The sequence below is a fragment of the Oreochromis niloticus genome, linkage group LG9 (genome assembly GCF_001858045.2).
Source record: "Oreochromis niloticus isolate F11D_XX linkage group LG9, O_niloticus_UMD_NMBU, whole genome shotgun sequence".
Classification (NCBI taxonomy): Eukaryota; Metazoa; Chordata; class Actinopteri; order Cichliformes; family Cichlidae; genus Oreochromis; species Oreochromis niloticus.
Window position 1 is genome coordinate 1,611,721 of NC_031974.2, and position 17,726 is coordinate 1,629,446.

The window sequence follows — 17,726 nt, forward strand, 5'->3', positions numbered from 1 at the left end:
GACATGACTGGGGGAAAGAAAAGGGAGAAAGAAAGAGAGGTAGGGAAAGAAAAACAGCGGGGAAGAGGAACGGTGATAATAACCGTCAGTATTACTAATACTACTAATACTGAATCGATACTACAGTCACTGACTGACTTATGACAGATTGAATATTAACTAATTCAATAAATGACAAGCAAAACACTAACGGTGATATCAGAGGTTGCAAATAAAGACAGGAAATGAATCCATGTCAGAGATCTCCTTCAGATTCAGCAGGAGGGGGGCGAGTGAGACGGAAACTCAGAACTGTTGAGACGTTTGTTAAGAACCTTTTTATTTGAAGTGTTTACCACATGAACATCTAACAGATAACGTTTAATATTTAGATGAACAAAAAAGTTGAATACAGTGCTCTTTTCTAATAAAAAGCTAGTTTAACCTTCAACAATCAACCGGCTGACTTGAGACGAACACTTCCCAGTGAACTTTAGGAATTTCTTAGTTACTAATGCAAAAAAATAATAACTACACAAAAAAGCTGGCAAATAATCATTAAGTGGAATGTTCTCTGACGAACCAGTATTTTTTTCATTCAGAACTGCATTCAAATGGTCAGTAAATTTCCTCAACAACCTTACGAGATGACGAACCACACTTATTGAACCAAAAATCTTGAGAGAAAAAGTCAGAGAAGTAAAATAATAATAATAATAATACTTTTCATTTTTTTCAGTCCCCTACAAAAGGTTAAGTCTTATCTTCTTTACAAATTCTGAGTAGCAAAACAAGAAAGGTTCACAAATAATACAATTTCTGACAGCTAAACCACAATGCTGTGGTCTGAGGCAACAATGGTGATGAAAATAATGCGATTATGGAGACTCACACTTGAATCACCCTTACCAATGTTCAAATGTTGCTAAAATCCAAAGGAAGTGTTGACAAAGAACATAAAAAACAAAAACTAAATTAAAAGTATGCAACTAAAACTTTTATAACCACCCAGAGGAAGTGTATTAAACATATGCAAATACTCCATTTCCACTGACTGGCAGTTGCTGGTTTGAAAAATTCTAGCACTGGTAAATTTTTTCAGACTGTTTCCACTTTCCAGTTTGAACAGTTTTATCTAATAAGAACTTGTGTGGACTAATTTTGAATCTAACCAAACCAAAACATTCTGTCTAAAATTTGACTGACTGAGCTAATGGAACATGCAACATTAACAAAGGCCCAAGTGTTTCCTTCATTTAGGCTCAAGTCCCCTTATAGTCCTGGAGGTAATTTAATTTGCTTATTTACCCTTTTTAACAATATTTTTTTTATAATTTCAATGTCTAAACCACTTTTTTACTCTACATTTTTACTGGTTTTCTCAGGGCCTATAGAGAAACTAGCACCACTGCACAAGGAGACCAATAAGGTCATCAAACAATGGATAATCTAATGTACCATTTTGTTGTACTGCTACCGAACTTTAAAGGTACTGAAAGTTAAGACAGTACACAAAATGTGACACTAACTAAAATCTCAGGAATCTATATCTGGATTCTGTGCAGCCTGATTTCGAGGGTTTTAAGTCTGAGACCATAAGTCTGGTTAGATGCTTTGAGGCTCTTCCTTTTATCCAGTGAAGGAAATGATTTCTGCTCAGCATGTTTGACCTGATGTTTCCACAGAGCTCGCGATGAAGCAAATATTTTTGGGCACTGGTAACAATAAAACTGCTTATTTGCAATGTGGCTACGCTTGTGAATGGTGTAGGAATTGTGAGTCCTGAAACTCTTGTCGCACTGGTCACAGTCATACTGTTGCTCTTTGTCGTGAACATGTGCATGTCGTGCGCGCATAGATGCTGAAATAAAGGATTTGCCACAGTGTTTGCACTTAAAAGGTTTCTCCCCAGTGTGGGTACGTTCGTGGTACTCAAATGAAGACAGGGAGTTGAATATCTTTCCACAAACTTCACAAGGAATTATTATCTCTTTGGTGTGGATGAGGTGATGTAAGCGGTAAGATCTTGAATGTCTGAAGCTTTTCCCACACTCGTCACAGGAGTATGGTCTTTCTCCAGTGTGACCACGTTCATGAAGCGTGCGATGACCTGAGGATGTGAAACTTTTCTCACAATGTCGACATTTGAATGGTTTCTCCCCTGTGTGAATTCGTTTGTGTCTTCGGAGACTACCTGCGTTGGTGAATGATGACCCACAGACATCACAGACATGACCTTTAACCCCACTGTGGACAATTTTGTGGCATTTTAATAGACCCAGTGTTGGGAAGCCTCTCCCACATTCTTTGCAATAGTTCAGTCTGTGTCCAGTGTGCATGTTCTGGTGTCTTCTTAAGGTTAACAGCTGGCTGAAAGTGCTTCCACACTGGATGCAGCGGTATGGTTTATTGCCACAGTGCTGACAGCGGCGAGGGTTTGAGCCATATGTGCTGCTCCATTTCTAAAACAATTACCAAAGGTTATAAGGAAAACAAATTTATAAATTTTATAAATTACAGTTTATAAATTACAGTGAATAATGAGCTAATAAAAAGCTGCATAATCAGTTACAGTCTGAGATCTGAGGTATTTACTTCTCACATCTAACACACTGACTCCGCACTTACTGTCTAATGTCTAAAATACTTAAAACAATATGATATGAAAAAAAGATTTCAGAAAACATTTCTTGAAATCCATTTCAAATACCTGACAGTGATGGCACTTGATTGGTTTCTTTCCTTTGTGAATCTGTCGATGGTGCCACAGAGAGCTGGAACTTTTAAAACGCATACCACACTGGTCACATTTGACTGGTCTCTCCCCAGTGTGGTCTCGTTTGTGGATTATTAGGCTGCGATAATGGCCGTAAGCTTTCCCACACTGTTCACAGCGATGCGGTTTCTCCCCTGTGTGTGTAACTTTGTGGCCTTCTAATCCTGAATACAAAGGAAAACATCTACCACATACTTCACAGCAGTACAGATCCTCTCCCGTGTGCATTCGTTGGTGTCTTTTCAGGGTCACTTTCTGGCTGAAGTTTTTTCCACAAAGGTCGCAGCGATATGGCTTGAGTCCAGAGTGCGTATGCTGATGGAGAGTTAAGACTTGCTTGGAGGAAAAAGCTTTCCCACACTTATCACACTTGTATGGTTTCACTCCAGTATGCCTGTGTTGATGGTTTTTTAAGTTACTCTTGCTGACAAAAGCCTTTCCACACAGCTCACAGCTGTGTGCCTTCACTCCACTGTGAACGAGCTCATGCCTCTTCAGGTATGCCAATTGAGCAAACTCCTTCCCACATTCATCACAGGAGTGTAGTTTCACTCCAGAGTGGGCAACTAGGTGCACTGCTAAGCTACGTTTTTCGGCATAAGCTCTTTCACACTGTGTACACTTGTATGGTTTTTCTCCAGTGTGAGTGCGTAGATGAATTTTGAGGTTGCTGGACTGTGTGAATCCTTTCTCACACTTATCACAGCAGTATACTTTATCACCAAAGTGGACTCGCTGGTGCCTTCTGAGCTCAGCTGATGAAGTGAAAGCTTCCTCGCACTGGTCACAAGAGTAACGCTTCTCCCTTGTATGAAGTTTACTGTGTTGCTTTAGATTTCCTTTCAAGAGGAAAGCTTTTCCACATATCTCACACAGGTACTGTTTCACATTTTCATGTATTTTCTTATGTGTTTTGAGGCTAGCTGTCCAACAGAAAGCTTTTCCACACTGGTCACAGGAATGTTGTTTTTTCCCAGTATGGCTGTTCTGGTGTTCTCTGAGACTATTTTGTTTTGTGAATCCTTTCCCACACTCATCACACCAGAACCTTTTTTCTCCAGTGTGAGCTCTCTTATGTACCTTCAGGTAGCTGAGTACACTGAAGGACTTGCCACACTCCTCACAGGTGTACGGCTTCTCTCCAGTGTGGATGCGCAGGTGTCTTCCCAAGGCTGCTATATGATTAAATGACTTTCCACACTGGCCACAGGAGTGCGGTCTCCTTCCACTGTGGGTGTTCTGGTGTTCTTTTAAAGCATATAAAACTGGGAAAGCTTTCTCACATTGATCACAGGGATATGGTTTTTCTCCAGTGTGGGTGCGCTTGTGTACCGTGAGGGCAGATGTGTGACGAAAAGTCTTTTGACACTGGTCACAGCTGAAGGGTTTTTCTCCAGTGTGAATACGTGTGTGACATCTTAGAGCTGCTGCTGTGATAAAAGCCTTTTCACAGTGCTCACAGTTGAAGGGTTTCACTCCAGAGTGGATGCGTTGGTGGTTTCTGAGCTGTTTTGCAGTGGGAAAAGTCTTTCCACATTCTTCGCAGGGGTGTGATTTGTCTTTGTTTGTTGCTGGGGAAGCCTTATCATCCTGGGATCGCTGAGTTCTCACTTTGCTTTGTCTTTTACATTTCTGCAACAACAAACAGATACAGGAGTAGAGATAGTGAGTGCAAAGTATTCATAGTCAACCTTAAACCACATTGTTCTCTCATGAGAAAAGGTGAGACCCATCTTTGTGACATATTGTGTGATTAGGGCTGGGCCATATCATACAGTTCACGATAATACCATTATAATGTTAGGCAATGATAAGAAAATGAAATATCGCAATAGAATATGGGTAAAACGCGGATGTGCAGTGCCTTTGTTTTCATACGTAGATGGCAGAAAAAGCATGGTGGCAACGGAGAATGAGAAGGGCGAAAGCGGATCGTTAAATGAAACAGATGAACCACAATTGGTTTGTAAAAATGATGCAACTTCATTGGTGTCTAACTGGTTTGGCTTTCATCCGTCAGATACACACCAAAGCACAATTTTTTGTAGAGCATGCAAGCGGGCCGTCATTATTACCGAACCGATTTTATGTGGTACACGGCGCTCAAAAATCTGTCAAATGTTTTAGTACGACTTTGCTGAGCTACGAAGCCGCACCGCTTGATGGATTGTCGGAGCATTACGGCTACCGTAGGCAGGAGCCTCGTGGAGTGATACTCACTGTGCTTCAACATAATATTACCGTATTGTGTGTGTATAACCTCTTTTTAAGTTTTGTGGACATTATACATGGTTATGCTGAGGATATGTCCAATTTCCACTGGAAATGCCTTTTGGTTAAACTGTCAGCAAGGAATTTGCATTTGCACTGTTAATTTTTTATTTAACTTTAATGCACATAAAAAACAGCTGCTTGTTTAAGTGAAAATACGTTGATGGGGATTTTTGCACTAATAAAGTTGTGGAGTTGTAAAGTATTTTGTCTCGATATAACGGACAATATAATTGTCCTTATCGCAAATTTTCTAATATATATTGTGATAAATATTTTTGGCCATATTGCCCTGCTCTGTGAAGTCCAAATCGTCCATCGTGCGGTTTGCTTGTTTTCAAACTACATAAATGAAAATAATAATGATGCAGTGAAATTATTTATAGTTCCTGAAAATTTGAAGTATCAAAGTTCAGATGGTTGCATAGGAAGAAAAAAATGCTGCGAGTGTATGGGCTCAAATTGTGGTCATAAATATTTTGCACTTGTAAATCAAATGCGTATTTGTGAACTGAGTTTTGTAACCTTGTAAACCAAAATATCTGAACATTTTATGTTTGTGCATCTACAGATGAGAATTTGTGTGTGTGTAAAAAAGATTTGTGTTTGTAAAAAATATTTACACAAGTTACAATTTTTTTTGTTAAGGCCTGGTTACAGCAAAAAACTACGTGTAAAACTCTGCGCTCAGGTTTCCTGGCTGTGTGTGAGTTTCAACAAGTACAAATTTTTACCCAATCTTTGGGTTTGGCTGTTGGAGAGGTGCTTTACTGAGCCTCAGGTCCTGGAAGGGTAATACAGTTTGAAGCTGGAGGATCTCTATATAAATATCCCATAGGGCTGTTGAAAGGATAAAGTTGTGGTATATCAGTGGTCAGAAATACCTTTACTACTTTTGTATTACTTTAACACAAAGTCAGGACTGACCAGGGACCATGGCTGTGAGTCACAGTGCGCAGCATAAAGGCCCATTCACAACAGATGTGGCGTCACTGCACTCACTGTACTAACCAAGAGTGAAGGATCCAAAATTCCTGCACTGGCTGCTGCACTCTGTCATATTTTTGCAGCAGCACTACGTGTACTAGATGCACCTGCTCCTTGTCATTTCAAAACATGTATATCTCTGACTTTATATCCTCTACAACAGTTTCTGTTGTATTATGTTCAAATGTTCAATAGGAAACAACACATACAAAGCTTTCTTTCATTATGAAACTATCTCGACTAGTGAAGAGTGTGTCATTTCCACAACACTGCCTTCCCCCTGAGGTCCACAGAGCCGTTGAAAAGGCTCTGGAGGTCTCTGTGTAAGCACATAAACCTGTGACACACTAATCACCGAACTCAGACACACACAGACTGTTTTCCTTCGTTGTGATGAAGGACCTGAAGGACCTGAAGCTCAGTAAAACACCCCTCCGACAGCAAAACTCATCTGTTCTCTGATTGGATTGTAAAATTTGCGTTTGACATGACATTGAACAATCAACAAGATTCGTACTCATAAGTTGAAACTCACACACAGTCAGGGAAGCTAAGCACAGAGTTTTACACGTAGTTTTTTTGCTTTGTATCTGTAAGCAGACAACAAAGAAATGTGTAACTTGTGCAAATATTTTTTACAAACACAAAGTCTTTGGATTTACCTGTTATTTGTAGCCATCACGTCATACATACACACCACACACACACTGTTTATGATGAAACAGTGAGCTGCGCTCCATCTTTGGCTTCGACTATTAAAACACTTAAACTACAAATTTTGTAAAAATCCGCTATCATCAACAGTTTTGTGTCAGAGCATATCACTGACACTGAGGTGTACTCCTCACCTTCTTTGAAGAGCCCATTGTTCCTCTGCAGCGGCTGAAGGAGGACAAAGCTCCTCTTCCTCAGATCGTCTTCATCCCACCAAACATCACATCAGCCTCCGTCTGTGTTTTCAGATTTCGACTCCACCCTTTATCTCGTAGATTCAGGATTCAATCCTAAACGTAAACATGACATAAAAGTCTTTAGATGATAAAGAATGTGTTCGTCACTGCAGAGACTCTGAACACGGTGAGTAAAAATGCACTCCTTCATCTCAGGATCGTGATTTATTTTCATTGTATTTTAAAGATTTTGATCTACAGAGCCCAGAATCTCAGATTACGATAACATCTGATGTTGGGTTTGAGTAAACAGCATATGCAGTATATGGATACACCCAAGAAAAAGACCTGGACTGTGGCTCGGTCCCCTTTTCAGATAGAAATAAATTCAGCATTTATGAATAACGATCCCAGAGTCTGGAGGGAGAGGGGAGGTGTGATGCACACGGTGAAGTTTCTGCGGTCTGTGATGATTTGAGGCACCATGCTAGCTGCTGCTGTTGATGGCGGTTGGTCCATAGTCAACTCTGTGTCTACCAGGAGTTTTGAGAACACCTCCCGCTGCTGAAGAGCTTTTCCATCAGGTCTGAGCACCTGCACACAGAACTACGCCCAAAAGACCCGCTAACTGTTTATTACTGTGCTCCGCTGCCACAAAGAGGACGAGGAGACACAGCCGACCCACAAACATGAGATGAAGGCCGTTATCAAAGCAGCCTGAGCTTCAATGCTTCATCGACACATTTCAGATGTTGGATTTCTGATTTTTACGAGCCGTCAGCCACGATCAACAAAATTAAAACAAAAAAGGTCAAATGAGCTCAAAACGCTCATATATCACTTCACATGTAAGAACACAGAATAAAGTTTACTTTTTTAAATTACATTAACTCCAAAACATAACTTTGCCTCATACTTAGTTTCTTAGATGCACTTTTTTTTACTGTTTGCACATTTCTGCATTTATGGCACGAACATTTATAGATTATTGCATCTGTATCTGGGAACGGGTGAAGTGTCTTGCCCAAGGACACAACGACCAAGACTGTCCAAGCCGGGGCTCGAACCGGCAACCTTCCGATTACAAGACGAACTCCCAACTCCCGCCACGATCGCCCCAATATCAGAAAACTGTTAAAGCTGCAAAATCTGCTTTCCTATCCGGTGTAATTTCTACCAACAGGCATAAGCCCCGAGTTCTTTTTAATATTTTTAATTCTGTGATTAACCCCTGTGCCACTGTTCTATGGAGGCTTCCTTTGCACCTTGTGAAAACTTTTTAGATTAGATGAGATGAAGCTTTATTAATCCTTCGGGTGGGTTCCTCTGGGAAATTCAGTTTCCAATAGCACAGCACCAACAGAAGTTGCATGTTACAGATACAATACGGGGAATGAGAGTAAGGATATAAGCATAAATACACCATATAAACACATATATAAACTAGAGATGGCACGATACCACTTTTTTATGTCCGATACAGATATCATAAATTTGGATATCTGCCGATACCGATATGAATCTGATATAGTGTGTTTTTTAATCAATAAAACTGTTTTTTAATATCTTGCTGCATTTTGTATAAGTTCATACTCAAGTTTAAATAAACAACAACACTAAAGCTATTCTGTTATACCTGTATGTAAAAAATACACTGCACCCAAAATATTTCATAGTTCAGCAACACTGATCAATCTAATAAACTTAAACCTGCTCCATCCTTCCTATTCTGGTATTTTAAAGAGTACTTAGCGCCTTGAGGCGACTTTTGTTGTGATTTGGCGCTATATAAATAAAATTGAATTGAATTGAATTGAATTGAAATATTAAGCAACCTAACTAATAGGGTTGCAAACTCCCAGCAAAAAAAAAAATAGGGAACCACCCCCCACCCTCCACCTCATGATGCTTAATCGATGTAATCAACTTTAATTTGATGCAGTGTGAAAAAAAATGCACAGAAATAAATTATTTTTCAAGAATAATTAAATAGATTCAACTAGAGCTGGGCAATATGGCCTAAAATCCATATCGCGGTATAATTTGAAGCATGTGCGGTCACGATATATATTGTGATATATTCTTTTCTTCTGCATAATGTATTTTCCACACTATAAGGCACACTTAAAATCCTTTAATTTTCTCAAAAATTGAGAGTGTGCCTTATGTATCAATTCTGGTTGTGTTTACTGACCTCGAACCGATTTGGGCGTGAAGAAATCTGTTAAAAAATTTTTTAGTACAACTTTGGTAAGCCGCACTGCTTGATGGATTGTCAGCTCAATACAGCTGCCGTAGCGAGGAGCTTCGCGGAGCAATCTGGGTCCAAAACTCCGTCTTCTTCAGCTCCCAAAGTCAAACGAACACTAAGAGTTAAAAACGGTCTAAATTCTTTCATCTTTAATAAAATCATCAACGTTGCTGCTTTACCAGGTGTAACAAGTTTAACATCCAGGCATCCATGAAAACAGAATTTATTAAATTTAACGGAGTTACAAGTTAACAGGAAGTTAGCTCGCTAGTTTACACCTAAGCATGACATACCATGTTCTGACTGAGAGATTTTTGAAACTAATTAAAACGTACAGCTCTGCTATCACTTCCAACATAAATGAAGACAGAAAACTAAACAGCAGTGACGTTTGCAGGGTTACTGAAGTTGGGCTAGCTGGTATATAATGATGTGCTACGTGATCGCTAGCGACACAGCTGTGTTAGCATAGCATTAGCACAGTGAAGCTGGAGGATGAAAGCTAACTTTATACCACTCGATAAAAGTTAACGTGACGGATTCTGGTGGTCAGGGACAAATCGCATAACTGCAGGCATAGCAGGATGCTATACACGGGCTAAACTTCAGTCAGGAGAACAACTGAGATTATTCATCCACAATACAAGGTTAGTTATTAATATACTGCAACAACATGGGAATAGAGCAGTTGTGAGAGAATTCAATATTAATGAATCAATGTTACGGAAGTGGAGGAAGCGCAGTTTTTGGCTTTCCCCATATTTCAAAAGTGCTTCGTCTCTTTGCTATGACTGTCGCCCGGTATAATTTGCAGTTGATAATGGTTGTAGCCGCTGCGATGCTTTCGACCAAAACAGGCGCAGCTTGATGACATCATCAACATGCGCTATCACGATAGAGCGGTATAGTCAAAATCTCTATTGCTGGCCAAATTGATATCGTTTCTATCGTATATCGTTTATATATCGCCCACCCCTAGATTCAACATCTTTCTTCTACAGAACTGCAGACTGCACAGATGGTACCTTCCCAAAGGAAAAAGTACTATAGCTTACTAGGGTATATTAGACTTAACAGCCGTCAGCTACGTAGAAAAGGATCCTGGTGTAGAAAGTAATATTAAATACATTCTAACAACAGCTTATCAAGCTTAAACGTGCTGCTGTTGTTCAGCCGCTGGTTTCCTCTTTCTGGTGCAAAGTGGACCAAAAACAAAGAAGAGAGACGGACTCGCGACAGAAAAGCCGATCAGCTGATCATTGATCAGTTTCATGATTGAAGTAGCAGCAGGAGGGGGAGGGAGAGAGGCAGTCGCTCCTTATTCAGTATCCGTTGTTAAGCTTAACGTGGGAACGCTTTACAAACATTCAGAGATGAACTTACACACTTGCTTTACTTCTCTCTGGGATAACTTCCTCGGAGATGAAATGCTGGTTTGGTAGCGAGGCTACAAATACACACAGCCGCTCAATCACGTGAGCACACTGCTCCCACGTGCTACGGTTATGAGCCGAGTTGCTCCGTGTTGCAAGTTTTGTGAGGTGTTTTTTTGATATTTAATGGATCGGATTACATTTTTTATTTCCCTCCGATATCCGATCCAGTAATTTAGGTCAGTATCGGACCGATACGCATATGTATCAAACAATACAAAAATTTTTATTTATTTTATCAACTTTTCTTCTGACGATGCTGTCTGTGTTGAGCGCTCAGTGGATCTGCGTTCGACTACTCCGCCTAGGCTGCACTGTCGAATGCAGATCCACTGAGCGCAGCGCAAGCTAGCGAGACAGAAGTTAAGCTCGTTGCAACATGGCAACTCCCTCAACGCCACCCTCATTCAGATCCGGCCTTTGGAACTGTCTTGGTTTTCATGTGAAGCATGACCCTGATGGTCAGCGCGTCATGGACAAAAGTAAAACAGTATGTTGGATGTGCCACGCAATGCTCAATTGGTGGGAACTAGTGCATTAGCGCAGTTAGCTCGTTAACGTGTTGACGCCGTCCAGCCCCACACACGGGCGATCCGCGGTAACTCGTTAACGGAGATTTGCCGCGTTATGGCGTTAACGTCATTTTAATGAGATTAACTCTGACTGCACTAGGGGGAACACAACGAATATGACTGCACATTTACGCCGACATCATCCTAGTGCAAAGACGAGTGGAAGCAGACAAACACAACAAGCACGCATGCTACAAACTTTACCCGAGTCATTTAGACAGCCGTCAGCACATGATTCTCCTTATGGGGACCTGATATGTTTAATATGCTGCTGAGAATATAGCCCAGAAGAAGCGTATAGTATAGCTTTTATTTTGGAAAGAGCCATTTCTCTGTAATAAACCCTGTTTTCCAAAGATGAGGGATTTCTCGATCAGATAGATTTATTTTATTTTTTAATTATTTTGTTGTTTCAGCAACATTACATTTAAAAACTGTACTTTTGAGTTAAAATATTTTAATAAATGACAAATTAAAAAGGCGTGAACATTTTTTTGTATCGAAAAAATATCAAATCATGAATTTTGTGTATCGTTGCACCCCTAATAAATACATAATATATAATATGGATAAATAGGATTGCACATTTGAGTGAGTAGATTGCACAGTGATTATTGCACAGTCGAATATAAAAAAAAAAAACAAATATTGCACTACAGCTCAGTTGTTCCCGCCCTCCTTTGTCCCCGTTTCCTCTTCCCTCCAGTGAGGAGTTAAACAGTCTGATGGTGTGTGGGACAACAGAGTTTTTTAGTCTGTTGGGGTTTTTAATCACTTCATTGAAAAAAATCTCAACCTTAAGATCACAGTACTGAGCAGTGTTGGGCAAGTTACTTTGAAAAAGTAATTAGTCATAGTTACTAGTTACGTCTTCAAAAAAGTAACTGAGTTACAATATTCTAAAAGTAATTAATTACTTGAAAATTAACTATTGCGTTACTTAAAAAACCTCTAACCCTCTGGGGTCCAGGGTATAATTGGCCATTTTTAACTACTTTTGATTTTCTCTCCACATTTTACCTTTAAAAACTATTTACTTTGCCTTGTTTGGTATCATTCTTTTCAGCACAACCTCACGTGTCTGAATTTACAGTTATGTTTTCATGTTGACATACTGTATTAACACAATTGATCTAAAATCAGACAAAAACCATAAAATCAGAGTAGAAAAGTTATATTTTACTGTAACAACCACAAACATGTTTAATGAATCATATTTCATAACTTTAAATCCAAATATAAATCGTCAATTTTAAAATCCTATGCACAAGTTTTGCAAACAACAAAGTTATTTGCATCCATTTACCTTTTACCCTTTTTTAAAATAACCATTTCAAACTATTAACAGAACAATCAGCTGTTCTTCAATAAGATGCCACAAATTATTTGTGCCACTCCAAAACAATAATTTCTGTCCACTATAAAGGAGAACATCACAGCCTGATACCTGCAGGTCTGACAGCAGCAGGTGTATCACTGCTGTTTCTACCTGGAGACAGCAGTCGCCTCATTGTTCTGACACACAACACAAAACTATCCACAACACTACACACTAACTACACAAGACAACACATTAACTACACACTCCAAACACGCTAAACGTCACAAATCTCACATCTCAAAACTCGCTCTCTCTCTCTCGCTCTCTCATTGTCACTCCTAAAACTTCTCCCTCTTCCTAAACAACCAAATGTCATGTTGCTGTATCATTTTTGATTGGTCGACATGGTGCATTTTTCCACCAACACGAACGGGCTGTTTTATGTTTTGTTTTTTATTTTTTGCTCATAAGCAGAGAGTGCTCGCTGCGCTGTCATTAGACAGCAAACGTGATGAAACTATTGAGGGAAAAACGCCGCGTATATCTTGTTTATCATGACTCTGGTTTTACGTGGCCTATCAGCACAATTTAAAAACTGGTATATATCACATTGTTGCTTTGTCTTTAAGTGGTCATGTGATTGACTTACCACGACTCCTTTATTCTTCCTCAGTCAAACAGCAGCACTCATGCGATTGTTTTGCCCCCTGAGCTCCAGGGGTCCGTTCTTCGTACCTCGCTAAGTAAGTTAGCCGGATTTGAATGTTGACGATTTCGCGTGATCTTGGATCGTTCGGTTCTCCGAAGCTCATCTGGGACTTGCTGTCATAGCAACAGATCCGTAAGCGTAAACCTGCTCGGGAGCAGGTTTACTTTATGTAAACAGGATTAGATCGCGGCCTCTCAGGTATGTCCGCTGCATTTATATGAAAGCAACAGCGATATTTCGCCACTGTTTTACCATAAATAAATATTATCAATGTAACTAAAGATAATGCAGCATTTGATTCTTTTATTGATGTCATACAGATACATACAGGTCATTTCCGAAAAAAAGGGAAATGTACTATTAATCATTCTATTACATGTATTTGATTATTTCAGATGTAATTCATATTTTAGAGTAGTAATAGTAAATTACTACGTGCAATCAAGATGAGAGACCACGACTATAAAAGCGAAGGTGGATTTGGGAAGTCTGTCGCAGCCATGTCCTGTCCGTTTGTACGCGAGCAAGGAAGGTGCAAGATTGATAAGGAGAGTTTACAGAATTTAGCGTATATTGCGGGATAGACAGGATCCTTTAGCTCAGCGCGACGGTGTGCTCATAGAGAGATATCGATTCTCCCGTGAGGGTATTATTTACTTTCTCTCTCTCTCTCTCTCTCTCTCTCTCTCTCTCTCTCTCTATATATATATATACTTACTGTACTGTATATACTTACTCCCGACTTACTGTGCATGCTTCAGTCACCCCTTGCATGGGAACAGGTAAAAGTGATGGAGTGTTATGTCAAACTACACACAAAAAACCCCACAATGTCAATAAATGTCACAGTACAAAAAGGGGTGTGACGAGGGGGTGCAGGACCACCACCTGTCTTTATTTGCTCTGCCCTTTTCTTGGTTGCTGTTATAAACAAACAAACAGGTTATTTCAGGGTCTCTTGTCATAGACTAAAAGCAATATAAGTGATAAATATTACCATTCTGTGGAATATTCTTATATTTCACTTTTACTTGTTCCCATGTTCTAGTGGGTCCTGTTGTGGCTCTAATGTGAAAGAGGATATGATGTAATATAATATAATGTGGAATGAAATAATATCACATGATATAATGTAATATCATGGATCACTTACGAGTTTAATTTGTCAGCAACTTTCTGCCAGCCCTCTCTCCTTGCTTTTGCAGCCTTTGCAGTGTTCCCCTGCGTTTTAATTAAACTCTGAAACTCCTGATATCCCTCAATCAAGAGTTCTTGCTCTGCTGCCGTGAAATACTGAGCGCGCTCCTTCGACATCTTCGCCGACCAATCACAGGGTTGCCGATCAATGTTTCTACTATCGATGCGTAGCCCCTTTTAAGCCACCCAGTGATCTCAGATTACTTCATCCAGCTATACTAATCGTCAACAACAGGTGTGTTCGGAGAACCGGATTAGCGAGCTCAAAGTTAGCGCGATGATTTGATCTTGGATGTAGTAAGCGAGGTACGAAGAACGGACCCCAGGTGTTGTGCCTGTCAACGCCATTAGTAACGCCGTTACTTGTAACGCCATTATTCCCATCATTGGTACTGTGACTGCGCTTTTACGAGATTTCAATGGTCTTCTTTTAACTATCGACTCAGGTTGCTCTGTGTTTTAGTCTGTTTAGATTTGACTCCTGCCTTTGGGATCTATTTTTAGGAAATACAACATTCCCTTTCATTGTTATGCTGATGAAATCAAAATTTACTTCCCCTTGAAACTGGACGTCTCTCTCTCCCAGTGCAGCCTTTGCTTAACTGTTTACATGATGTTAAAGACTGGTTAACACAGAATTTTCTTACGCTAAAAGAAAATAAAACTGAAGTTACGGTTTTTGGAACTCACGCCCCTTTGAACAAGTTAGCTGATACCCTCGGTCCTCTTGCTTCTCATCTTTCTCTCACTGTAAGGAATCTCGGAGTGTTTTTAGATGGCTCCTTTAAATTAGAGAAGCAAGTGTCCACACATGTGAAAACAAGTTTTTATCAGTTACGTGAAACTGCCAAAGCTAAGCCTCATCTTCCCCCAAGAGACCTAGAAACACTTATTCATGCCTTCATCACCTCTTGACTGGCTACTGCAGTTCCCTCTATTTGGGTCTCCAACACTCATCTCTCCATCGCTTGCAGTTATGCTGCTGCATGTTTTTTAACAGGTCTTAGAATGTATGAACACATAACTCCAGTTTTAGCAAACCTACACTGGCTCCCTGTAAAGTATCATATTGATTTTAAGATTCTTTTACTTAATTTTAAAGTTTTAAATAATATAGCGCCCAGTTATTTAAACGAACTCCTCAATATGTATGACCCCAAAAGAGCACTGAGATCGTCTAGCCAGATGCTCGTAGCACAACCAAGGTCTCGATTGAAGCATAGAGGAGGTCGGGCCTTCGCAGTAGCAGCACCCAGACTCTGGAATAATCTGCCAGAGGAGATTCGTACTTCAGAGTCTATTCAGTCTTTTAAATCGCGTCTTAAAACTCACTTTTTACTTTGGCTTTTAATTCAAGTTCAGTTTGAGTACCATCAGGCCTGTTTTATGTTTTTAATGTTAATTTATTGTCTTCTCATTTATCTGTATTTGTTTCTCTATTGTTTTTTCTTGTTCTTAACCAGTTGTGAAGCACTTTGGTTAACTCTGTTCCTTTTAAATGTGCTATACAAATACATTTTGAATTGAATTGAATTAACCTGGGGATGTGAGCTGGAATTTCATGAACTTTTATAACTGCTTTATAAAAACCACCTGAAGAAGAATCTGCTGAACACACATGAGGAAGTTTCTCCATAAAAGCAGGTAAAACCGTCTCTTTGCAGGTGAAATTTGGATTATTTGAGAAAAAAAGTTAAAGGCAATGAAATAGCAAATATCAGATCCACACAAAACTGTTCAACTTTTCTCTGCACTACAATTTGATTCAATATGATTTACTCAAGTACTTTATTGAAGTAAACTTTGGATGTACTTGTTAATATGCAAACATTGTACTTTAAAGTTTTATTTCCTTCTTATTTTACAGATGTTCAAATAGAAATCTACATGATGCTGCAGCAGAGGGGAATTCATTCAAACCATCTGCAGCTGCAACATTAAAATGAACAATATTATCACAGATAGAACTGTGTTTAATGAGTACTTCACGTCAACACTTAAACTTTGACTGCGAGTCTAAATTCGTGTTTTCAGGCTGTGGTGGAGACACTTTCATGTGGAGCAGTAGGCTCGCGTTGTCTCCACCAGCCTGTCTAACACGTGTCAGCTTCAGGTATCACGTCAGCTGCCCCCGCACGCGCCTAATGAGCGTCCGGGACATAGCGGGCTAACCTCAGGCTGGCGCAAACGCGGTGGTTTCCTCCGGACGAGCTCAGGCTACAAACCGGGGCTGGAAGTCTTGGGTAAGGCCGGACGGCTGTGCTGAAGCGGATCTTCAATTTTTATCCTCCTTTTTCTGCAGCTGCTCCTTCTTCTTGTCTGACTTTACTTCTGTTGTTCCACCACCTCAGATCCGCATCATCGCCACCTGCTGGTCTGGAGTGCGAAGCAATAAACGAGCCTCCGTGAGCTATGGAGGGCCCAAATAATTCAAATTATTACATCATTTAACAATTAATTAAACATATGTCATTAACTAATTCAAAATGGAAGTAATTAAGTAGCTAATTAATTAAAGTATAATTGATTACTTAAATTATTTTTCTTTGAAGTTTGTAAAATGTTTTATTTGCAATTTCAGAATCAGAATCAGCATCCTTTAAGGAAAATTATGTGAGTTACAGTTGCTCCAGTACAGAAACAGTAAGAAAAACAGGCTAGACTATTTAACCATATAACATGTTACAGATTTAAGAAATAGCACAATATATACACAAATCACTCCATAATAGGATTGACAGAGGTGATTATAAATAAATATCAAGAATATTGGCAGCAATATTACTGTGTAGAAAAGGGTGTAACTATTGCAGTGTTTACAGTGTGTTAGATGGAGGAGTTGTGCAGGGAGATGGCCACAGGCAGGAATGATTTCCTGTGTTGGTCAGTGGTGCTTTTTGATAATCTCAGTCTCCCACTGAACGTGCTCCTGTTGCTTCCCAGTACATCATGGAGTGGGTGGGAGGTATTGCCCAGTATTGTCTTAATCTTGGACAACATCCACCTCTCAGACACCACCCTAACGGAGTCCAGCTCCATCGCCACAACATTACTGGCCTTGTGGATCAGTTTATTTAGTCTGTTGGCATCTGCGACCCTCAACCTGCTGCCCCACCATGCAACAGCGTCATGGATTTCACTAACCACAACTGATTGATGATTGACTCATGATTGATTGATTGATATGAGCCAGCAGCCTTTGAACATTTGCAGTTAGGAGGATGTTTTCTTCTAGGACAGGGGTCGGCAACCGCAGGTTCCGGAACTCTTTAGTCCTTAAAGTGCGGCTCCGCGTGGTTTGGGCAAATAAATTAGAAGCATTTAGCTGAAGTGTATTTTA

General features: G+C 39.9%; 1 protein-coding gene across 2 annotated transcripts; it reads right to left on the reverse strand.

Moving 5' to 3' along the window:
- Positions 1-298: 298 nt before the first annotated feature.
- Positions 299-16,762, reverse strand: LOC100701940 (zinc finger protein 729). 2 transcript variants are annotated; one of them, XM_025910514.1, is made up of 4 exons: positions 16,612-16,762; positions 6,862-7,017; positions 2,690-4,387; positions 299-2,441 (listed from the first exon to the last, which is right to left on the reverse strand). In XM_025910514.1, the coding sequence occupies exons 2-4, from the start codon at positions 6,877-6,879 to the stop codon at positions 1,524-1,526; spliced, it is 2,634 nt and encodes an 877-aa protein (XP_025766299.1). In that variant the 5' UTR covers positions 6,880-7,017; positions 16,612-16,762; the 3' UTR covers positions 299-1,523. The 2 variants fall into 2 exon arrangements, with proteins under 2 accessions (XP_025766299.1, XP_005468163.1); XM_005468106.4 differs by having other exon boundaries at positions 16,559-16,762.
- Positions 16,763-17,726: the final 964 nt, after the last annotated feature.

Coding starts and splice junctions, on each gene's coding strand:
- LOC100701940 (XM_025910514.1), bottom strand. Junction 2,442..2,689: donor TCAAGTGCCATCACTGTCAG/GTATTTGAAATG, acceptor TAATTGTTTTAG/AAATGGAGCAGCACATATGG.